The 25,538-nt window shown below is 41.7% G+C and overlaps 1 protein-coding gene across 1 annotated transcript; it reads right to left on the reverse strand.

The window, feature by feature from the left end:
• Nucleotides 1–10,012: 10,012 nt before the first annotated feature.
• rps7 (ribosomal protein S7) lies at nt 10,013–25,538 on the reverse strand. The gene is made up of 7 exons (XM_043678582.1): nt 25,492–25,538; nt 24,734–24,817; nt 20,516–20,587; nt 18,421–18,564; nt 18,257–18,321; nt 12,719–12,869; nt 10,013–10,129 (listed from the first exon to the last, which is right to left on the reverse strand). The coding sequence occupies exons 2-7, from the start codon at nt 24,806–24,808 to the stop codon at nt 10,052–10,054; spliced, it is 585 nt and encodes a 194-aa protein (XP_043534517.1). The 5' UTR covers nt 24,809–24,817; nt 25,492–25,538; the 3' UTR covers nt 10,013–10,051.

Genomic DNA, 25,538 nt, shown 5'->3' on the forward strand with positions numbered 1-25,538 from the left:
GCCCATTTGACCTTGATGATTGTCTAGCCAAAGGTGGGGGGATCAATTTCCTGTTTCTCTTAATTTTTCCAGCACCTTTTATTGGCTGCTACAGAGCACTAACTTCCCAACACCTTTCAGCACCTTGAGCCAGGCACTGAGTAAATCAGGAATTGGACCAACCACCATTCCACAGTTTTGAATCTTTGGAAGTGTCAACCTCAAAAGTTCTCAGTCACAGAGTATATTCAAGACTGAAATCGATAAGAATTTTTGGTGATAAGGGATCAGAGACATAAAATGACAAAGCAGGAAAGTGAAGACAAGGAAGCACATTCACAGAGGGCCTAACCCTGCTTCTGTTTACATTCTCATAAATAAAACATAGTAGTTTCGGGTTATGAACCAATATATTTTTATATCATGCTTGAAGACTTCAGGATCTCCCAAGGCCTTTCACAGCCAGTAGTTTTGTACAGTCACTGCTATAACGAAGGGAAAACTCACACCAGTACATGACCACACTTGCCTCTACACTCTGCATGACTGAACAGCCTGCCACTGCTCTCATTTTGAACTCATTTATGAAGGGATATCATTTGTGACATATCAGAGAGTTGACTGACAACATCTTTCAAAAGGAAGGGGACAGAATGTGAAATTTTTAAAAAAATACAGAATTTATTTTAAAAGTGAATTTGTTTTAAGACATTCACAAATAAATGGAAAAGAAAAAGAGGAAAATAGTACAATTGTAATCCAGTCTCAATCATTTACACAAGATAACTCAACCTCACCTAAATCAGCCTCATTAGGGTGGCACAGTGGCTCAGTGGTTAGCACTGCTGCCTCACAGCACCAAGGACCTGTGTTCAATTCCACCCTCAGGCAACTGTCTGTGTGGAGTTTGCATATTCTCCCCACGTCTGTCTGGGTTTCCTCCTGCAGTTCAAAGATGTTCAGGTTAGGTGGATTGGCTATGCTAAATTGCCCTTGGTATCCAGGCATGTGCAGACTAGGTGAACTAACCATGGGAAATAACTGATTGTGGGGATGGGTCTGGGTGGGATGCTGTTTGGAGGGTTGTTGAGGACTCGATAGGCCAAATGCCTGCTCCCACACTGTAGGGATTATATGATTAACTGAGATGTACAATTGGAGCCAAAGTAAAGAGGGAATATTTGCACTGCTTGCATATGAACATACAAAGATTGGTAAATAAGGTTAGTGAGCTGCACTTGCAAATAGCCACCTGGAAATACAGCAGTGTTGAGTTAATGGAATGCAGGCTCAAACAAAAAGAGTAGGACGTGTTGCTAAACCTTCCTGGATACAAGATACTCAAAAAAGATAGGGAATGAAAGGAAGGAGGAGCCGCAGCAATACTAGCTGACGAGTATATTGGAAGTACTATGAACTGTGAAGAAAGCGATGAACTTCAAGAGAACAGCAGGTCGGTGGAATGGAGGGGGAGCCATGGCTGATGAAATTTAAAGCAAATAAGTGTGACATGATACATTTAGTTAGAGGAACAAGCAATGACAATATAAACAGTAAAATGCTAAAGGAAAAGCAGCAGACTTGAGGGCACATTTGGATTAAAGATGACAAGGAAGGTTGAGAAGGTGGTTAGAAAGAGTCCTGAACTTTATCGTAGTTAGAGAAGCAAATGCTGGATGTCAAGGACAGAATCTGCTTAGTTAATTTTGAAGAAACAATAGAGGTAACATTACATTACTGGATATATCCTTATCCCAGCAATGAATGCAAAAGATGCAGAGGAAAATCATAGGATGCAGCAGTGATAATGGAAGACTTTAATCATCTTTTGTGGTGTGAGACAGTAATTGTGTAAGGGCAGAAGGGTGGACCATACTGTGAAATATGTCCAGGAAGATTTTCTTCTTCAGCAAATTTCTTGCCTAGCAAGGGAGGAGACACTTCTGAATATATTTCTACGCCATGAGTTGGGTCAAATGGATCTTTATTTTTTAAAAGAAGAGTCACTACAGTGTGGAAACAGATCCTTCAGCCCAACAGGTCCACACCAACCTTTGAAGGAGTAAACCACCGAGACCCATTTCCCTCTGACTAACACACCTAGCAATTTAGCATGGCCAATCCACCCTAACCTGCACATCTTTGGACTATGGGAGAAACTGGAGCACCCAGAGGAAACCCACACAGACACAGGCAGAATCTGCAAACTCCACACAGACAGCTGCTCGAGGCTGGAATTGAACCAGGGTCCCTGGTGCTATGAGGCAGCAGTGCTAACCACTGAGCCACCATGAACATTCCAGATGCAGCCATGAATGTATTAGAAGGTCTAGGTCAGCAATGGAAAATGACAAGAAAGCAAACCAGGGTGAAAATACTTAGAAGGACAAATAGTCTTAGTGGAACGAGAACATTTCTGGCCCAGGGAAATTGTAAGCAGAGCGTAGCAGGCAAACATTTCATGGAACTGCATTTAAAGAGATTATTTGTTTGCGGTCTCATTATATTTTCACAGGGTGAAAGTGAGGACACAGAAAGCCAGAGATCACTTGATGATGAAAAAGAGAATGAGATGAAGCAGTAAATGAAGTGCAAATGGCAGGTGTTAGCTTGATAGTACAAGTCAGAAACAAGCTGAGAAGATTCAAAGAGGAAGTGAGAAAGAAAATCAGAGGAAGGAGAGAATATATGAGAAGAGACCAGCAGCTAACAAAAGAAAATTCAAAATAATTCAGTATGCATGTAATTAGTAAACAGGATTGGTGAAACGCAAACTGTAAAAATCTCCTTGAGTCACTAATTCTCCAGGAGGGGAGACAATGGCCTAGTGGTACCATCACTGGACCTTCAACCAGATAAAGTTCTGGGGACAGGATTTTGAATCCCACTGCAACAGATGGAGGAGTTTGGATTCAATAAAAATCTGCAATAAAGAGTCCAATGATGACCATGAATCTTATGTCAATTGTTGGAAGAACCCATCTGGTTCACCCATGTTCTTTAGGGAAGGACTGTCATCCTCACCAGATCTGATTTAAAAGTGACTCCAGACCCCAGCAATGTGGTTGATGCTTAACTGCCGTCTGGGCAATTGGGGATAGGCAATAAATGCTGGCCTAGCCAATACTGCCCTCATCCCGTGAATAAGTAAGAAAAAACTAGGACTATTGCAATTCTAGATCCTAATGACCTAGATTTTGGTGCACAGTGCAACCAACTGAGATTACCAAGAAGGACTCACCTTCTTAACCTTTCCCCTCATCTGTAGTATGGTAACCCTCAGATTGAACCAACACCATTCATCTTTTATTAGTGAAAGCAGCCGTGTGATCTGGTAATAGTTTACCTTTCACGGGACATCATTTCAAAATGCAAAGATGATACAGACCTTGGAAATACTATGAACTGTGAGGAGCAGAATAATGGACTTCACAAGAACAGATTGGATGATGTGGTTAGGGGTGGGGAGGCGGGGGGAGCAAATGCCTGATCAAATTAAAGCAAATACGTGTGAAATGATACATTTGCATAGCAGAATGAGGAGAAAGGGTAAAGCTTTAAAGGAAAACTAATCAGAAAGGAATTGAGGGCAGAATTGCATAAGCTTTGAGGATGACAGGGCAGGTTGAAAGGCAGATTGTCTGGAACATTTTAATACGGATGCAGATATGATGAATCTTTATAAGATACTGTTTCTGCCTCAGCTGGATCACTGCATCTAATTCTGGCAGTTCACTTTTCTACCAAGGCAAAGTTTTTTGGGATGAGGCCTCTTAGAGTCATAGAGCTGTACAGCACAGAAACAGTCTCTTCCATCAAACTAGTCTATGCCGACCAGATATCCTAATCTAATCTAGTCCCGTTTTCCAGCACTTGGCCCATATCCCTCGAAACCCTTCCTATTCATATACCCGTCCAGGTGCCTTTTAAATGCTGTAATTGTACCAGCCTTCACCACTTCCTTTGGCAGCTCATTCCATACATGTACCATCCTCTGTGTGAAAAAGTTGCCCTTTATGTCCCTTTTATATCTTGCCCCTCTCACCCTAAACCTATGGCCTTTAGTTCTGGACTCCCCAACCCAGGGAAAAGACGTTACCTACTTAACCTATCCATGCCCCTCATGACTTATAGGAAGGATATAATTAAACTAGAGAGGGTTCAGGATGTTGCCAGGAATGGAGGGTTTAATAGACTTGAAAAGCTGGACATTGTTCAACTGAAGCATAGAAGATTGAGGGGGTAACCTTAGAGTTTTTAAAAAATGAGGGGCGTAGATAAGGCGAATGACAAGAACTTTTCCCTCGAGTGGGGAGTTCAAAACTAGGAAGCAAATTTTTAAGATGGGAGGAGAAAGATTTAAAAAGGTCATGAAGGGCAACATTTTTTAAAACACACAGAGCAAGTGAAAGTGGTGGAGTCAGACAGTTACAATGTTTCAAAGACATTTGGATACGTTCATAAGTAAGAGGACTATGACCAAGTACTGGCAGTTGGGTAGTTTGGGAATATGGTTGACGTGGACTGGTTGGACCAAAGGGTGTGTTTACATGCCGTATGACTCAATAAATGATATGCAAGAATGGTCCATGGATCAGAAACTTCAGTTACCTGAATGGACTAGAAAGATTGGGACTTTCTCTTCACGGGATGGTTGCGAGGAGACTTCATAGAAGTATTGAAAAATACAAGAGTAGGTAGGTCTGGGCAGAGTAAGTAGAAACTGTTCCTATTGTGAGAAAAATATGGATTGAGTGTGACAGATGAAGAATCAATGGTTGTTTGCAAACATAAATTTGGGAAACATCTGAAAAGAAAGTATTTGCAGGGCTATAGGGAAAGGGCAAGGGAGTTGTTCTTGCAAGCATCCAGACACAAGGAGCTGAATGGATTCCTTCTGTCCTTTCACTATTCCACGACTGTGGAAAATATTCCAAAAACATTATCTTGTTAGTATGCTAAATGTAGAAAGCAACTTTTGTATTTATAAAAATAAACAACTACATGTCAACACATCAAATGTAGGTTGTGAAAATTAATTTTGAAGAGATTGTGGTTCTTATCAAACCAATGCAGTCGATAATTTCAAAATAATAATTTCAAAAGGGCTGCAATAAGAAACTGTTTCCTCGAGCTTTCTTGGCACTGCCCATAAAATTCCTTTTGGAACACTGGAATAAAATGAAAATCACAAGAGGAGAAAAAAATTAGAGCTGTTGCATTTTCCAGAGTCACAACTGAGAACTTTAACTGATAAAAACCATCAAAAAAAAAATAAATTGCTATGGTATCAGCTATTATTTCCATTTGCATTGAAAATGCAAATACAGATCCAAATCTTGCAAATATTTAAAAAAAATCTTCAGGAACAAATGAACAGTTTGAATGAGAATTAAGAAACACTGATTTTGAATAATTGTAAAAATCAAATAATTCATGATTAAAACTAGAAGTGAAGACCTGTAAGGCAGGTAGGCTTATTTTACGTGACAAGAGTTTAAAGTTTATAGGGTAGTTTTTCAATTATAGCATTCCCAGAAGACCAATAACTCCCGTTCTCAGCTTCAAGCATGTCTGCCGAAGCTGCCTGCTCGCTGATCTCCTGCCAATCACAATACTTGCTTTGCTGCTCCACTATAGCTTTATTCTCATGAGGTTTAGCCGCACAAATCGTCTCATGAGTTTTAATCCAGCACTTCATTTACTTATTTTTTAAAACTGATGTGTGGTGACAACCACAAAAAAATGATTGCAAGGCAGTGAAATCATTCAGTGACCTAAAAATTAATATGTTTAAAAAAAGCAATGGCTTTGCACTCTCAGACAGATAATTGTGTCTAAAAACACAGAATAAACTTGCAAAATTTGTAATGATGTGCATGTATTATGGCGAATGGCCACCTGAGGGCACTCTTGCATATTGGGAGAGTTGTCTGGGTTTCTGGAAGAAACCTACTCATCAATTATTCTTTTTCCAATTACAATTAGTCAGCTCAGCAAACCCCACACCTGCCCTACTCTTCAAATTCCTTTCAAAAAAAATAGGAGGGCACAATGACAGATCCTCAGGGTCACCAGTAGCAATCGCAGGAATGGGAAAAATAGCACCACTGTAATGACACTTTCACTATGATTACGATAGACAAGCATGAAACACCAAAGCTAACAGAGCAAGACAGAGACTGGGTCTCTGGGTCTCAATAAAATTGCTCACCTCCTGATACCATAAAGTCAGCACCTCCCACAGGCCTCAGGCCAGGAATGTGATGGAATATTCCCATGCACATAAATGCATAGAACGGATCGGTCTCAAAACTGGTGATGTTTGGACAGCAAAAACATTCAGTATATTTGATCCGCTGTCTTACCACTTGATCTAGTATTGCAGGCCCACTCCAAACAGTGCACTTCAGCTTTCAAAGGTGCACTACAGCAGGCGGCCAACATCTTTAAAAAAAATTGAATTTGTACAGTGCCTTTCATCCAGTATGTGGCAACAAAGCAAACTTACATAAATCACGATTTGGAGATGCTGGTGTTGGACTGGGGTGTACAAAATTAAGAATCACACAACCAATCAGGTGGTTGATGAAGGAGCAGCGCTTCGAAAGCTAGTGCTTCCAATTAAACCTGCTGGACTACAACCTGGTGTTGTGCGGTTTTTAACTTTGTACATAAATCACTAATTGGTAACAACGAGATGAGCTGTTTTTGAGATGTTGATTGAAGGACAATTACTGGTCAGAACACAATAGATGAACATAAAACGCTGAATACAGCTCAAAAAAAAAAGGCCCTTCAACCCACCATTTCTGTGCTGCCTATGCCATTCTAAACTAATTCCTCCTGCCTGCAAATGGTCCATATCCGTATGTTTCCTGCCTGTTGATGTGTCTAAACACTTCTGAAATGTTGCTATCACCTCTGCTTTAACACTTCCCTTGGCAAGCAGCTACCACCCTGTGTAAACAAAAACTTGCCTTGCACATCTCTTTTTCTCCTTTCACCTTAAACCAATGCCCTCTAGTATGATATTTCCACCCCGGGGGAAAAAAACTGCAAATATTGCCACCTAATGGGGCTGACAGTACCTTGGATCATGCCTCATCTAAAAAGCAACTCAAAACTCAAGACAGTGTAGTAAGAATCAGTAAAATCTGGAATAAAGTGTGAGCCAATGGCGTTTGCCTAACCACTGTTGATTGTTGCAAGAAAAAAATCCCCTTTGATTCACTTCCTTCAGGGAAGGAAATCTACCACCCACAGCAGGACTGGGACTCCAGACTAGCAGTAATGTGGTTATCTCTGAATAGTGCACTGAGCAATTAGGGATGGACAATAAATGCTGACCTAGCCAGAGACCCACATCCCTCAAAGGGATTTGAAAAACAAAAAATATCAAGTGGTCTGCCTTGTCCTGGATCACATCAGACTGAAGTGTTGTGAGAGTTGCACTCACCCAGGAAAACGGGGAGTATCCCATCACCCTCGAACAGTAAATTTGTTGCTGTTGCTGAATCATCAAAATAAAAGCTATTGACAAATTTGGCTTGTAATCCCCTCAAATTGGGAAAAACATTTTTAAAAAGCCAAAAGCATGCTCCCTTTAAAACTTCAATTTTGGATGTACTTGTATCAATACCCTCGCATTCCTGAATGCCCTCTCGAATTAACCAAAAATATTCCTGTTGGAATAGTTTGAAACTATCAATAAAATAAAGACTAAATTTAGCGTAAACTGCAAGTGATTGGAGACTTTGATGGCTTGTGGTGTAGTGATACTGTGCCTACCTGTGAGACCTGAAATCACGGTTCAAATTTCACCTGCTACAGGTGTGTCATAACATGTCTGAACATGTTGATTAAAATATTTTCCTCTACCCGTGGACCAGGTTCAAGTCCCACCTGCACTGAGATGCGTCATATTTGAACAGGTGGATTAAAAACAATTCAAAATCAGCTTTAATAAAAGAAAATGTGTTAACTGTTTGAAAATAGATCCCTGCCCATTTTTCTGGAATCTCAGTTCTGAGAAAAACTAATACCACATTTAATGAATAATTCCTGAATGTGGACTTAACATTTGCTTCGTCCATGGCAGTGAAGTTGGGCAAATTGGTGACTATTCATAATAGTATTGAGGTGGAAGTGGTAGATCTTTGATGCAAGCTATTGCAGTCGTTTTGATTTGTCGCCCACAATTACGTTGGGTGCGTTATTTGTTACTTTGTGCAAGTTTGGCGATGGTATTCTCATGACATTGCTGCTCTTGTACCTTTTGCTGCGAGATCACAGCAGACAGACTTGCTCAGCCATAGTTCAACTGGTACCACTCTTGCTTGTGTGTTTAAGAGTTTTAAGTTTTAACCCAGGACTTCTGCATGGAAATGAAGTTTCTCCTGCTAGCATGGCACCATGAAATACAGCACTCTCCAGTTCAAAACTTTGGTCTTAGATGAGACAGTCAGGTGCCTTAAGTGGTAATATTTGCAGTCTTTTCCCCAGGGTGGAAAAATTAAATATAGGGGCGTAGGGTTTAAGGTGAAAAAGATGTGCAAGGCAAGTTTTATTTTAAATGCATCAGAGGGTTGTAGGTGCCTGGAACATGCTACCAGAAGTAGGGGGCGTTCAGTAAAATCATCAAGGTGGAGGTCACAGAGGGCAATCTGTCAACCCCTAGGTTACTGACATGTTGTGTTTTAACAAGGAGCGAATGGAGAAGTGAAGGTAACGGAATAGTTGAGAGCCGCAGTGCTAAAAGCAGCACTGGTGTTGAGTTGAGAAAACATTGAAAATGAAATGGATTTCACACCATTCAGATAATAAATGTCACTCTACATTCCATGTGAACATAAGACCTGGTTTGTATATCAACCTAGAGACCTCTTAGCCCACATTTTTCACAGTAAAGTTACTGAAGGTAGAACTGCACCCAACCCGATCTCTCCCCCAAAATACTAAACTTTAAAATGGAAGAATGGCAACTCTAGTGAGAGCCAATACCTAAAAGGATGAACATGGCACAAACAGGAAAGCAAAGGAAGAATTAGATTTTTCACTAAACATCCCCCAAAGAGAGGTTTACAAATCATGTGCATATTATGCTTGTACCAGCTTTGTGCTGTCCACCACACAGCTCGTGCTCAATTGGTGGAACAGGTGATTTGTGATGCATGGATTCAACGCCTGACCGGCAGACATTCCCACAAAAGGTCTGCTTCTTCAACCTCAACAGAGGCATGATGACCTTCAGATTAAACCAATACCAGTGGTCTCTCTCTCTCCCTCCAATGAGAACCCCTAACATCCTCTGGGGCTAATGTTCTTGGAATCAAGGAATGGAGTGTGGAAAACGATGTAGAAACATTACATCACTAAAAACAAGAGTACTGTTTTGTTTGGGGTTAACCAAAGTAAATACAGCAGCTAGCTTCTTACAATGGAGTTAGTTAAGTTTTCATATCTGCTCACTGAGGTATTAAAATGTGAAATTTCAGAAACCAGGCTCAGCTCCATGACCAGACGCATTTAGACATCCAGCTCATACGTGGTGAGAAACATCAGCAAAGCACCAATGAGACACAAACAACAAACTCCAATTAAACACCTCCCCAATATTCAACAGCATTACCATTACTACATATCCCACCATTAACATAACTGCAGTAGGACAAACATTGTACATGTCATTCTGTTATAACGTATGTTTTGTCAACACAAATTCGCTGTAACACAACTGAATTAGGGACACATTTTAAAAATTTGCACTTTAGAAAGAGTGTATTGGCTGTAACACAATTGCAGCGCCAATACTTGTTGTTTCTAAAGCATAAATTCTTCTATAATGCAATGGTTGCATTCTAGTGCAGCCCCACATTATAGAAGAACTGACTGTAGTTACATTTACATGGAAACATTCCTCGAAGGTTTAAAATAAACAGGAGCCAGATGCAACAAGAATGAGACTGATTCAATTAAAGGAGTGAAACCAAACATCTCTGCAATCTTAACAGCATGAGCACAACCACAAAGGCAGTATTGACTTTTTTTTATTCAGGCCATTCTTTACAATTTACAGTTGGAACTCTGGGAATTCATATACAACATCCTTGCCAGTTAGCTTCTTGTAGACAGCTGAAAATGTATCCACCTGGGGAAGAACAAAAAGAAATCTGTCAAATACCAAAACAACAAGTTAGTGAAAAAACAACTAAGAATTGTTCTGGATGAAATTAATTCAAAATCCTTTTCTCACATCCCAATACACAACAACAGCAGTGCTTATGAAAAGCTACTTTCAAAAACATCACGTTCTACCCTTCGGGGATGGAAAACTACAGAGTTCTAGTAGGCACTTTGAGGACTTAATACACGTATTGTTGGTTAGCTTACTACCAATTAGTCATTCCTCAACTTGGTCTGGGAACAGAGGGAATAGTTCAGGAATACAGCAAAGACACCTTAATTTAAAGAAGGCAGTTACATCTTCAGAATCAAGTCAATTGAAGCATACTTGGTAATAAAACGAGGAAAAGAAGTCCACAATACTCTGTCAATAATTAATCAATCAACCTAATTCACAAACAGTCACTGGAGGTTCAGCCCTTCCTAACTCTAAAGTGCTAACAAGAGGGTGGATCAACTAGCACATAAACCAGCCTCTTTCCTTCAAATTTGCACAGTTGAACCAAGTAAAACTGGGGTATATATTAGCAAACTGGCTCAGAATTCCAGTAGAGTGTTCCAACAAATGAGGAAGTGTACACTTCCTACTGGGTGTACAGAATTCTCAATAACTAAATTAAGCATTTCTGCATTTGTCTATCTTGGCCCAAGTAGTTGGATTCAACCTACCTGGCAGACCAAAATATCTAATTGTGTCAGTAAAGAGCATTTCAAGGTAATTCATATTGGGCCTTGAGGTGTAGTGGTAGTATCCCTAGCTCTGGGCCAAAAGGCAAGAGTTCAATTTCCACCTACTCGAAGTGCAAAAACAAATCTGAACGGGGGATCAGAAAACCATCTTGAGGCACACCCTGGAACACTATAACACAACATGGGTGCCAGATAGTTCAGTTAGCTGGTTTGCATTACAGTGACCTCAACAGTGCAGTTCAATCACCATACCATCTAACATCACCATGCTTGTGACAGGCTAACTCACCACCAGTCATCTCTCTTTAAATGAGAGCACAGCCATATGGTTCTCTGGTGATTTTACCTTACCACAAAAGCAACATGTAACATCAAACCATATTACACATACTGGGGAAGATGGCCAAAAGACTACTCAAGGAGATGGGAGAGAATTCCAAAGCTCTAAGCTTACAATAGCTGGAGGCACAGTAACTATTTGTGGAATAGTTACAGTTAGGATATTTACAGAGCCAGAACTCCAAGCGATGCAGCACTGGGAGAGATAGGGAGGCTTGAAGCCATTGATGAATCTGAAAGCAACACGGGGTCTGACTAACAGCCAATATATATCACAAACACAGGAGTGGTTGGTAAGCAGGACTTGATGCAAGTAATGACAATGGCAAAGTTTTCAAAGATGAAGTTTTTTCATGGAGGGGGTCTAGTAGAGGAGCAAAACATGCTGGCACAGACTCGTGGCTGGAAGCTCACAAAGATCAACTGTGTTACAAAGGGTTGACAGTGGCCTGATTCAGCCTGAACAGTCACAAGGAAGCAATATGAAATCAGTAGCTAAGTAAGGTTTGTGGTTTTGGCCTCAATATCAAACGGAAGAAATCTTTTTCAAATTCCAGTCACGAGATGCAGATGTCACTGACCAGACCAGCATTTACTGTCTATGACTATTTGTTCAGATTCAATCACAATACAATGGAGCTGGGGTCACATGTAGGCTAGACAAAATAAGAATGGCAGCATCCTTCCTTAAAAAAGGACAATGAACCAAACGGCATTCCCTTCCACAAATCGGCAATGGCTTCATGGTCACCACGGAAGAAAAAAAAAATTGGATTTCAAATTCCAACATCTGCCATGGCAGATTTGAACCCAGGTCCTCAGAACATTCCCTGGGTCTCTGGATTATAGTCTAGCAATAATAGCACTAGGCCATCGCTTCACCTCAAAGTTAAGATTTCAAGTCTCGTGACTCTTCTTTAGAAGTTCTAAAGACAGATCACCAGACTCAAAACACTGACCCAGTTTTCTCTGCACAGATACTGCAGGACCTGCTCAGTTTCTCTTTGTTTTCTTTTCAGATTTCCAGCAGACACTGTTCTTTTTATTTAATAAAATTTACAAACCATTTACAAATCAACGACAGTATCAGACAACTCAGAAAGGTACAATACATATAATTTCAAAAACCCAAATATTTTGCAACAGTTACCTCCCTGTTATGCTTTCAAAGAATCAGTATCAGGAACATTCAGGATGCAGTCTAATGCCTGACAACAGAATACCCAATAATGTGGGAAAGAACCATGTTATCATTGTACTCAGCATTCCAGAAACATATGGTACAAGACTGCTGGAGAAAATTCAACCCTTGCTTACCCACATTAAAAATTGAAGTTTCAATAAGCATACATTTAATAGCAGTAAAACCTAAGCAGAATTATCCTAACTAAATATTAAATTAGGAGGAGAACACTTGGAAATCAAGTCAAAAACTTGAGAATATTCCTCATAAATGCACAGTAACAAATTACACAGATAGAACGTAGCATGGTGCATGTGCATGACTGTTTGAAATGAAACTCACTTTGTGTTCTACATTGTTCTGTTGTGCTTTGTCCAAATGTACTTTGATTAGCCTTGTACCATCCAGTTTCACACGAATTCTCTTGCCCACAATTTCACTGGGGAAAACCAAGTCTTCAAGAATGGCATCATGCACGGCAGTCAATGTACGGCTGAAAGCAAATATTTGTAGTTAAACACTCAATGTGAGGATTGAAGACTTTTTTTTAAGACTGGCTTCCATACAGGTAAAGTTAATCAGTGAGAAAACTAAAACATTAAACTTCATTATCAAGTTGATTTTGGAATGTTACTCTGCACCCATAAACGTTAAAACCATTATACAAAAGAACCTTGATTGCCCGCCATCCGATTATGCGGCAAGATCGCATGGTCCCGACACTTGGCTAAACTGTGTTATTCAGCATTTGATTAACTGAACAAAATACTCCCCCTCTCCCCCCCACCCTGTGTCCTTCAGATCATCGAGGTTCCTCTGTATATATCTTAAATCTCAGGTAAATTGCAATGATTCACTTGAAGGTTCATTGTTCAGCTTCAAATAACCCTTTCAGAATTTTAGCAACACACTTCTGGTCTGCAACTTTGACTATACTCCTCACACCAAGATAACCTAGTTCAAAATAATTCTAAACTATCTCCTCTTTCTCAGAAAGAATTACTGCACACATCCAGCTTCTTTCCAACTGAAACATAAAAGGTATTTTCATGCTATGGCTATTTCCCCTGAACACACTTTCACCGAAAAGAAAAATTTAAAATGTGAAGGCTCAATGCACGACACTATTTACATTTGCATATAAAATTATCTCATGGTAAAGAAGAAAAAAATTACTCATGGTGAAGAAACAAAAAATTATTCCGCAGGAAATTTCTATCAAACACAGTCTTAAAAGAAGTCAACACAGCAATAGAAACATTTCCAAGTTAATAACTAAACACCTTCAGAATAAGAAAGCCCCTTATGCCACTAGGTCAAAATTTAAAAGTTCAAAGAAAACAAAATATTTACAAATCACAAACTGACATCATAATGAATAAATATATAAACACCTTTCTGGAGACTATGCATTGCAGAAAACTAACTAGTTATTCACACTCAATATATGAATGAAATGTTAAGTAAAAACGAGTTTAAGTAAATTTTCATAGCAAGTCAGTGGGGACAAGAACAGTGGGGGTGTGATATCAGAGATGTACCATTTGTATCAGACAAACATTTGCAGCAATCATCAACGGCTACACGCCCTGAGATCAGAGTTTCAAAACTTGAGCAACGGTTGGAGTCCGTGTTATGCATCGATGAGGCAGACAACTTTGTAAGTAGAAAATTTAGGAACATACTTTGGGGTCGGAGGTTGTTTGACAGACCGTATCGAAAAACCAGGCAGGTATTGCAGCAGTCACTGGAATTTACTAGGCTTGCCAAACAGTATGCCGTTTGAAGGTAACGGCTTCTCAGTGAAGTACAAGCACGAACAAATCCACAGCGTCAAGGGTGTCTCAGCTGTTTGAGAGAAAGTGTGAGTGAGTGAGGGAGGGAAGGAATTGATGGAAGGACATTCTCTAAGTCAGGGATCAAACAGATGCTTCTACTTCAGAATGATGACGGATTGCCTTCCTGGTTCCAGGGCCCCTCCTTTTAGGGTAGGAGAAAATCCCAAAAGTCACAGTCCATATTAGTGAGGAGATAGTTAGGAGGAGGAGTTCAGGCAGTCAGTCAAGAAAGAAATTTTTAAAAATGACCTCAGGAGCAGTAAACACAGTATTATTCCATTGTCACAGGCTAGTTAGCAAGAGATGATGGAATGGGGCTGGAGAATTGATGTAGGAGGGATGGTAGGCATCAGATTTGAGTCAGTGGCTTATACAAACCAGACAGGTTACATTTTTAGTAGGTGTAGGACCGATATCCTTGCAGTGAGTTTTGCTACTGGGGCTAGTTTGAACTAGCTTGTCAAAGGCCAGGAACCTGAGGGGTAACCCAAATTGGGAGTAAAGGTGAAGCAAAGTTGTAAAGGGAGACAAGCCAAGCATTGAGAATGCCGTGAAATTCAAATGGCACAGAGATAAAAATAACGGCACTCTGCCTAAAGGTACACGACATTCACAACAAGATAGTGTAAATGTACAAATACAGGTAGATGTGATGATGCAATTGCCTGTATGAAAACATGGCTGCATGTTCACAGCCGGGAAGAGAATATTAAATAATAGTCTCTGTTTAAGAAAAGAGGAAAAGGACACAAGCAAAATACTTGAGGCTGGAAATCTGAACAAACATACAAAATGCAGGAATAATTCAGTAGCATCTGTGGAGAGAGGAACAGTTAACACTGAGTGCAGTATGACTTTAAAGAAGGAAAATAAATTGTGGTGATAATCCAAGATGGGATCAGTATATTTGTAAGGGTGGATCTTAGATCAGAAAAAATCGTGTGGAATAAAAACATCACAAGGAAGCACAAATTGTTAATAGCGGCAATTAGACAATGAAACAAATAGGGCGGATCAAAGCACGAAGCATGTATACTAGTTATCATGGGTGACTTTAATCTGTATATCGACTGGATTAACCCACAGAACATTAATTCTGATGAGAAAGTGAGGACTGCAGATGCTGGAGATCAGAGCTGAAAAATGTGTTGTTGGAAAAGCGCAGCAGGTCAGGCAGCATCCAAGGAGCAGGAGAATTGACGTTTCGGGCATAAGCCCTTCTTCAGGAATGAGGAAGCTTATGCCCCAAAACGTCGATTCTCCTGTTACTTGGATGCTGCCTGACCTGCTGCACTTTTCCAGCAACACATTTTTCAGATTAAATCTGAGGACAAGATTCCAGAGTGTCTTAGGAATGGCTTTCTAGAGCACGTTGAACAGCCAATTAGAACACAGACCATTTTGGACCATTACATAAAGATGTCAAATTAATAATTGTTACAAAAAACCTCCAAAGATGAATAACCACATTATGATAGAATTGTATATTGTTTGAAAGAGAGGTAGCTTATTCTAATGCAAGGGTGTTAAATCTGTACTGGGGAAATTATAACAGCATGAGGCATAAGCTGACTAAGTTGGATTGGGAAATTGCATTAAAGGGTTGACTGTACGTAGACATTGGGCAATCTTTAATATGGCACAAAATTATAATAAATCTGATTATCGGGGAGGTTAATAAATAACAAAGAGGATCAAGAACCAGAAGGAAAGGATGCATAGAATACAAGTCCAATCTAGCAGCATAAAAACTTTTATAGCCGGTTTTGTTTTGAGCATGTATAGGGAATGTTTGGCTAAGCCAACTGGTGGTCCAATAAAAGCAGAGTCAAGAGAAATTAAAATGGGGAAGACAGAAGTAACAGCTAAATGATGACTGAGGAAAATACAAAAACCTGAGATATGAGAGGTCCAAGTAACAAAGGAGAAAGAAGTTATTAGTATGAATTTTACTGGAGAAATTAATGGGACCGCAAGTTGATAAACTCTTGGGAACTAATATTCCTCAACACGGAGATGTAGACTGTGCTTAGAGATTGTCAATACTTTAGTGATCCTCTTCCAAAATGTCGGATTCTGGAATGATTCCTGCAAATTGGAAGCTTGCACATGTCACCCCATTATTTTAAACAAGATTAAGGAAACAAACAAAGAACAAGCCTGTCAGCCTTGCATCAGAAGTAGGGAAAATGTTGGAATTTATTATAAGGGACTTGATAAATGGACACTCACATGAAAGTGATCAGATTGGGCACAGTCAACATGGATTTAAGAATAGAAGAGTGTCTCTGACAATATGGAGGGTTTATTTGAGGATGTTAATAACAAAATTGATAAAGATTTGACAAACGTAGTATATTTGAAATGGTAGATAGCAAAATTACATGTATAGTATGTCATGTTTTGGTATGGATTAATAGATGGTGAACAGGCAGCAGGAACAAAATGGGTAAATCTCACATTGTCCTGCTGGTCACTGCCATTAAATCATAGTTTAAAAACATGATCCCCAGCTGGTCACAATACAGAGAAACCTTGATTATCTGAATTTTGGATTATCCAAACAAGATCACATGGTCCAAAGCTTGGCTAAATTGTTATCCGACATCAGTTTATTCAGTATTTGATTATCTGAACAAAATACTTGCCACCGATGACATCAGAATGATCGAGGTTCCTCTGTGTACAGGGTAATCCCCATATCTGCAGAATCGCTTTCCATGGTTTCACTTATCCATGGTTTACCACAGCCAGAACATATAAAAGGAAATGTTCCAACACCAGGGACCAGGAGGCTGCCAGGAAGGTAATTTCCCATTAGAATGAATGGGTTCACTGCTATCCACGGTAGGTTCCGGAACGTAACCCCCACAGGTAGGGGGACTGCTGCACATCAATGCTTTGGATGTGAAGACCAAATGTGATATTTTGTGGATAATACAAAGTCAAGCAGGAGCCTGTGTCATGAGGAAAATGTTTTCAAGAGGTAAGGGACTGATTTGGAGACTGGTCAAATGTCTGATTATCAAGAGCATAAATGTTATGGAGATAGGATAGAGAAAAGGCAGCGATGAAGTGTTCAATCAGCCTTTCTTGAAAAGCCACATCTTTGCTTATTTACAACAGCTGGAAGCTGGACATGAGAAATTAGGCAATTTTAAAAACTGCAAACAAAGCACCCTACATTCCATACCTCTTTTAGAACCTAGATTACAAGGCATCAGGTCATGGGATTGCCAGATTTCAATCCCTTAAATATCACCACTATTTCTTTCCAGTAAGGATATTAATTTCTTAATTTAAACATTTTTAATTAACATTTTAAAGTATCAAGGTTATCCTCTTTCTGGATGCAACTTGCTCTTTCTCTGAAAAGATGTAAACAAACATTTGCTCAATGTCAGCCATTTCCTCATTACCCATAACTGCTACTTCCGCCCCTGCTTCCAAGGAACCAGGGTTTATTTTAACTACTCTTCCATTCATATTTGTAAAAGCTGTCACAATTACAACATTCTGCCTCCTTTGCTTTAATAACCCACTTTCTTTGAGCCATGTTCAGTTTTTATTGGCCCTTCACTGTTGTCAATACACTCCCAAACATCAATCCTCCACTAATACTTATTTTGAACTTTATAAGCTTCGGATAATTTATTCTCACCCTCTAGTTATAATAAAACTCATTAAACAGTTTGTCTACATCTTTGCTTTGGCGTTTTGAACAAGCCATCCAAATTCATCCCATTTTTTTCACAACACTTCAACATGGCTTCAAACTAAAATTTCTACATTTATATAAAACACAAGTGTTTAGGATAAAAAGCAAAACCATATCATGTTCCATAATATCAAACATTGACTGACTTTGAGACAATGTCCAAATTCAACTCAGCTGATTATATCCACCTGTGCCACATACTTCCCAGGAAAAGAAACAGCCTTCTAATTGGATATCCCCATCAACCTATGGTATGACACCAAATAATACTTCTGCTGGCATATTGCGTCCAGTGTAAAAAAAATATGAAAACAGGACAATCACCTTCTGGGACGCTTCTGTTTATTCTTGTTTCTACTTTTCCTGGTTGGCTTTGGCAAAATTCTCCTCTAAAAAGAAAAAAAAAAGTATTTTAATAAGCTTATGCAGAAAGGGTTAGAATAGTACTACAGCCAAACTTTATAACAAGTTTAAAATTTTGATGTTACCTGTGCAATGAAGACAACGTGTTTACCACTGAATTTTTTTTCAAGCTCTCGAACTAGTCGCACTTGTATCTTTTGAAAAGACTTTAGTTGGGGGACTGGCACAAAGATAATGATTGCTTTTCTGCCACTGCCAACTTCAATTTCCTAATTAAAAGGAAACATTGAAAATGCACTCAATTTTTGTACAAACGTGAACTGATAAAAACAAAGACACCAACCCCTTTTAAGCAGATCATTCATAATAACATCTATGCACTTTCCTGGAAGTGCATAGTTTGTTTAAAAAACACGTTAAATGGAACTTTCTTCCAAAACCAATTCAACCAAGTTTCCACAATAAAAAAAACATAACTTGGTTTACATAGCACTTTTTCAGCTTTGATCAAATGACTGAAACACTGACATTATCTTTTCTAGATATAATTTGTTCTTGCTGCTTCAAGCTCCTCTTCACTAGTCTTCGTCAATGTAAAGAACTTTTAGCATACTTCTCAGTAACCACAATTCAAAGGCCTCTATTTCCTGTTAGTTACCATCCATGTTTCTGAAGCATACAAGCAAGTAGACAAAAATGCAGCATCAATAGGTTTTCTTCAAGTTCAAGTTTCAGTTTTCCATCTGCTCACAAATCCTTCACAAAAATATTTACATATGCTTCTAACTTCTGAATCACATGTGCCATCTTCAGTTACCATCTGTCCCACATAGACCAACTTATCTACATCTTCCAGTGCAATACCATCTACTTCAACCTTGACTCTAAACTCTAATGTATTTTGCATTCATTCACAATCTATATTCTAAACTTTCTTCTTCCAGGATATTTCAAAGGGTCATTTCTGATTCTGCAAGTAGCTACCCTTTTGTTAACGGATCACAAGCTTGTAATGTTGTTATGACAATGTTTTTAAATCTGGAAGTAAGTCTAATTTTTTGAGTATCTGTTATGCACAATAATTCTGGTGTCAGCACAGCTTCACTGTACTCATCTACTTAAATGAAGTCTATCGGACTACACCTTTTCTACCCTGATCACTATGTGGTCCCAAAACAGGTTCTGAGCACACCTCGATCTTTACTGTTAACATCATCGTCTTAAGCTTTGGTGTTATACATGAACAATGCTAACGTCTATGAGGAATGAGAGAATATTTGTTTATTTCTAGACATTGATCCCAGACCATTGAGGGAATTATTTTTAATCCAACAATCATACTGCAGGTCTCATTCGGACTACTTTCATCAACTTCGGCTGCAAATGTAGCATTACTTCTATAATTTTCAACATCAAGAATAGTGAACCAACTCATTCACGTGAATTTTGATTAGCTTCCCTTTAAATGTATCTATAGAGTTCAACTCTTGTTATTAATTTTAACACCCATCTCATGGTCCCAGTAGCTTTTTCAATCACAATCACAAACTTACAAGATCAGTATTAAATTTGTTCATGTAGATCTTATGGTGGTCTAAATCCCAACTGGACTCAAGCATTTACTTAGTGAGTCAGCATAACCCAAATTCGGCTATTAGTAGTATAGAAAGTAAACAACTGTAGAACCATAAAAATCACAACGAATAGGCATGGCCAGGAAAAAGAACGAAAATGAGAAGGGAAAGAAAAGATGCAAACCATTACCAATAAACTTAATTCAACTATTGTATTTTTAAGTCACCAGTCCCTTAGAGTGATAGGAGAGAGTAACTACAATTGCATTGCTCGGTATAAATACAGTAAAGATATAATTCACTGGTGGTTTTCCAGGGCTCAGGATTTTGAAAAGCCTTGGAGTAGCTCATGATGGTCTGCCAAGAATTACAATAAAATATTACATTTTCTCTTTCCCCCTTTCATATTTAAAAAAAAACATTCAAAGCTGGTATGTATTTGAAACAAACTGCCAGAGATTGTAGTAGAGAGGAGTACAAGTTACATTTGAGCAGGTACATGAATCGGAAAGGTTTAGAGGGATATGGTCAAATGCAGGCAAATGGGGTTAGTTTAATTTAGGAAAACTGGTCAACCATAGACAAGTTATACTGAATGATCTGCTTCTATGCAGTATGACTATGAATTGTTTAAAAAAAAACTCACCTTAGCAGCTGTAATGTTCAGTTCTCGTAACTGAGCCTTCAGGTCAGAATTCATTTCTAACTCCAGAAGAGCCTACAGTGGAAGGTGAGACGCCATTAAAAAGTCTTGAGCAGTTAATTAAACAGTCTTGACTGTTAAGTTCTGAAAGACATTTTCTTTAACTATACAGCCTTCCAGACCAAAAGGTAGCCAAACAGAAAAAAAGATTTAATCAGGACTGTGCAAGATTCACAGGTTTACATATCAAGAAAAACAACACCCAACAGCTGATGGCACAAGCACTTGGGGGAAGACACATTTAACACTTTGAGCACAATATACAGGAAGGATGCTACAAAATTCTTAAAGAAGTCATATTGATCTGGAAGTCTCTGCCAAGATAGCAGGAGAGAAACAAATTATTACAATAGATTCAATGTACGTTTGAAGGTTTAAGTGGATGAAAAGACCTGAACTAGTTCATGGAGATAATCAGAGATATACAGCACAGAAACAGATCCTTATGTCCAACTCATCCATGCCAACCAGATATCCTATCCTCATCTAGTCCCATTGGCCAGCACATGGCTCATATCCCTCTAAACCCTTCCTATTCATATAACCATCCAGATGCCTTTTAAATGTTGCAATTGTACCAGCCTCCACCACTTCCTCTGGCAGCTCATTCCATACACGCACAACCCTCTGCATGAAACAGTTGCCTCTGAGGTCCCTTTCATCTTTCCCCCTCACCCTAAACCTATGCCCTCTAGTTCTGGACTCCCCCACCCCAGGAAAAAAATCTTGTGTACTTATCCTATCCATTCCCCTCATGATTTTATAAACCTCTATAAAGGTCACCCCTCAGCCTCCAATGTTCTGGGAAACAGCGCCAGCCTATTCAGCATCTCCCTACAGCTCAAATCCTCCAACCCTGGCAACATCCTTGTAAATCTTTTCTGAACCCTTTCACGTTTCACAACATCCGACAGGAAGGAGACCAGAATTGCACACAATATCCAAAACTGGCTGAACTAATGTCCTGTACAGCTGCAACATGACCTCCCAACTCCTGCACTCGATGCTCTGTCCAATAACAGAAAACATACAAAATGCCTCCTTCACTATCCTATCTACCTGTTACTCTATTTTCACCGAAGTATGAACCTGCATTCTAAGGTCTTAGTTCAGCAACACTCCCGAGGACCTTACCATTAAGTGTCCAGGTCCTGCTCTGATTTGCTTTTCCCAAAACGCAGCACCTCTCATTTATCTAAATTAAACTTCATCTGCCACTCCTCAGCCCATTGGCCGACCTGATTAAGATCTCGTTGCAATTAGGGGTAACCTTCGCTGTCCACTACACCTCCAATTTTGGTGTCACCAGAAAACATACTAACTTTACCTCCTATGTTCATATTTAAATCATTTATATAAATAATGAAAAGCAGTGGACACAGCATTGATCCTTGTGGCACACCACCGGTCACAGGCCTCCAGAGTTGAAAAATGTGGTGCTGGAAAAACACAGCAGGCCAGGCTGCATCCGAGGAGCTCTTCTTCAGGGATGAGGCTGGTGTGCAAACGGGCTGAGATAAATGGTGGTGGTGGGATGCTGGGAATACGATAGGTGGAAGGAGGCGAGTGTGAGGGGCCGGAGAAGTCGGGACGAAGACTGCAGGTCAAGAGGGCGGTGCTGAATCTGAGGGTTGGGACTGAGATAAGGTGGGGGGAGGGGAAATGAGGAAGCTGGAGAAATCTACATTCATCCAGTGTGGTTGGAAGGTTCCTAGGCAGAAGATGAGGCGCTCTTCCTCCAGGCGTCATGTGGCCAGGGTCTGGCGATGGAGGAGGCCAAGGACCTGCATGTCATTGGCGGAGTGGGAGGGGGAGTTAGTGTTCAGCCACGGGGCGGTTGGTGTGGGGGTCCCAGAGGTGTTTCCTGAAACGTTCCGCAAGTGGGCGGCCTGCCTCCCCAATGTAGAGGAGACCACATCAGATGCAGTAAATGGTGTGTGTGGAGGTGCAGGTGAATTTGTGACGGATATAGAAGGATCCATTGGGGCCTTGGAGGGAGGTAAGGGAGGGAGGTGTGGGCGCAAGTTTTGCACTTCTTGCGGTTGCAGGGGAAGGTGCCGGGAGTGGAAGTTGGGTTGGTGGGGGGGTGTGGACCTGACGAGGCAGTGGTCTCTCCTGAATGATGATAGGGGTGGAGAGGGAAATATATCCCTGGTGGTGGGGTCTGTCCGGAGGTGGCGGAAGTGACGGAGGATGATACGATGTATCCGGAGGTTGGTGGGGTGGTAGGTGAGGACCAGTGGGGTTCTGTCCTGGTGTCGATTGGAGGTGCGGGGTTCGAGGGCGGAGGTGCGGGAAGTGGAGGAGATGCGGTAGAAAGCGTCGTCGACCACGTCGGAGGGTAAATTGTGGTCTTTGAAGGGGGTGGCGAGTTGAGTTGTTCAGTAGTGGAATTGGTTCTCCTGGGAGCAGGTACAGAGGAATTGGGAATATGGGATGGTGTTTTTACTGGGGACGGGAGGTGGAATCCAGGTAGCTGTGGGAATCGGTTGGTTTGTAGTAGACTCAAATGATTACTACCGAATAACTCAAATGGCCTCCTTCTTCAAAGACCGCTATTTCCCCTCCGACGTGGTCAACGATGCTCTCCACCGCATCTCCTCCCCTGCCCGCACCTCCACCCTTGAACCCCGCCCCTCCAATCGCCACCAAGACAGAACCCCACTGGTCCTCACCTTCCACTCCACCAACCTCCGGATACATCGTATCATCCTCCGTCATTTCCGCCACCTCCAGACAGACCCCACCAGCAGGGATATATTTCCCTCTCCACCCCTATCAGCATTCAGGAAAGACCACTCCCTCCGCGACTCCCTCGTCAGGTCCACACCCCCCACCAACCCAACCTCCACTCCTGACACCTTCCCCTGCAAACCGCAAGAAGTGCAAAACTTGTGTCCACACCTCCCCCCTCACCTCCCTCCAAGGCCCCAATGGATCCTTCTATATTCGTCGCAAATTCACCTGCGCCTCCACACACATCATTTACTGCATCCGATGTGGTCTCCTCTACATTGGGGAGAGGGGCCGCCTACTTGCGGAACTTTTCAGGGAACACGTCTGGGACACCCGCACCAACCAACCCAACCATCCTGTGGCTGAACACTAACTCCCCCTCCCACTCCGCCAATGACATGTAGGTCCTTGGCCTCCTCCATCACCAGACCCTGGCCACACGACGCCTAGAGGAAGAGCACGTCATCTTCCACCTAGGAACTCTCCAACCACAGGGGATGAATATAGATTTCTCCAGCTTCCTCATTTCCCCTCCCCCCCATCTTATCTCAGTCCCAACCCTCAGACTCAGCACCGCCCTCTTGACCTGCAATCTTTTTCCTGACCTCTCCACCCCCACCCCCTTCTCCAGCCTATCACCTCCCTCCACCTATCATATTCCCAGTGCCCCTCCCCCAAATTCCCTCCCCCCCCCTACCTTTTATCAGCCCGCTTGGCACATCAGCCTCATTCCTGAAGGAGGGCTTATGCCCGAAACGTCGATTCTCCTGCTCCTCGGATGCTGCCTGGCCTGCTGTGTTTTTCCAGCACCACAATTTTCAACTCTGGCACTCCAGCATGTGCAGCCCTCACTTTCTCACAGGCCTCCAGTCTGAAAAGCAACCCTGCACCATCACCCAATGCCTTCTACCTTCAAGCCAGTTCTGCATCCAAATGGCTAGTTCTCGTTGTGTTCTATAGGATCTAACCTTGCTAACCAGGGTCCCATGAGGAACTTTGCCGAAGTCCATATAGATCACATCTACTGCTCTGCTCTCATCAAGCCTCATTTGTCACACCTTCAAAAAACGCAATCAAGTTTGAGAGGCACGACTTCCCACGCACAAAGCCATCAGTTCTGGCCTTTCTAAATCCATGTAAACCCTGTCTCTCAGGATTACCTCCAACAACTCACCCACCACCGACGTCAGGCTCAATTAGTCTATGACTCCCTGGGTTTTCCTTATCACCTTAAATAGTGGCACCACATCAGCCACCTCACCTGTGACTATGGGGCAAACGACAATCGTACAGGTTTAAGTTGTGAACTCTCACTTGCATTACATGTGACTCAATGCTTGTCTGGCGATAAGCAATTCAAATATTAATTTCACTTTAACATCCATCAAAAGCGTTCAATAAATCTTGCAAATGGTGCTGACGTACCTGGGAAATGCCAGACTCGAATTCGTCCGGCTTTTCGCCATTAGGCTTCACGATTTTGGCGCTGCTGCTGAACATGGCCTGTCTCTGATAAAGAAATGGATGGGGGGGGGGGGGTTAGAAATAAAAAAAAATCAGTCTCGGTGAACGGGCGGCGACAAAACCAGAACCCAAAACCCCGATCGGGTGAAGTAGGGGAGAAGAGAAATCATCCTGACGGTCCGGCATCCACGTTAGCAGAAAGCAGGAGTAACCACTTCCTGGTTATGTGGCGGTCAAGCGCAAGGGTCTGGGAGCGGTGAGTGGAAGGGCTGCAGGATGGAACGCGGGCCCGGGGATCGCGCGCCCGGCCCTGCAGCTGGGGCGCAACTGCACCCCGCGGGCAGGATGGAACGTGAGCCCGGGCAGTGGGGAATCCACGCGCGCACACCCTCCCTGCAGACAGCGGCTCTACCCCACCGTGGGCAAGAATGGAACGTGGGCCCGGGAACCACGCGGCGGGTGCCTCGAGCGCCGCGTGTTCCACCGCCCGACCCGCGCAGCCTCAGTCCTGCCGTCAGCCTCCATCTTCCCCTCTCATTTCCCTGGGCCGGTGTGTCATTAAACCGCCTCAGACCCCCGCCATCCGGCCGCACGAACACTCGCATCTGATCCATCTCAGCCCCGCCGGCCGTTCCCCACCGCTCGGCCGCCCGTATCGAGCGGATCGGCGGCGGTTATTAGAGGTAGGCAACGGGGAGCGCGAAGGCGCCCTCACCAACCTGGGAGAAGAGCGGCCGAGAAAGAGAGAGGGAGGAGGCATGAAGCC

This window comes from Chiloscyllium plagiosum, chromosome 3 (assembly GCF_004010195.1).
Source record: "Chiloscyllium plagiosum isolate BGI_BamShark_2017 chromosome 3, ASM401019v2, whole genome shotgun sequence".
NCBI classification, from domain to species: domain Eukaryota; kingdom Metazoa; phylum Chordata; class Chondrichthyes; order Orectolobiformes; family Hemiscylliidae; genus Chiloscyllium; species Chiloscyllium plagiosum.

Bases quoted from the DNA above. Each gene is read 5' to 3' on its own strand.
- rps7 (XM_043678582.1), bottom strand. From the start codon at position 24,808: ATGTTCAGCAGCAGCGCCAAAATCGTGAAGCCTAATGGCGAAAAGCCG. The intron at 12,870-18,256 runs GTGATTGTCCTG...ATTTGCTTTCAG, and splicing joins AAACAGAAGCGTCCCAGAAG to CCGTACATTGACTGCCGTGC. The intron at 10,130-12,718 runs GTGAGTTTCATT...GTTCTTCCCCAG, and splicing joins AGAACAATGTAGAACACAAA to GTGGATACATTTTCAGCTGT.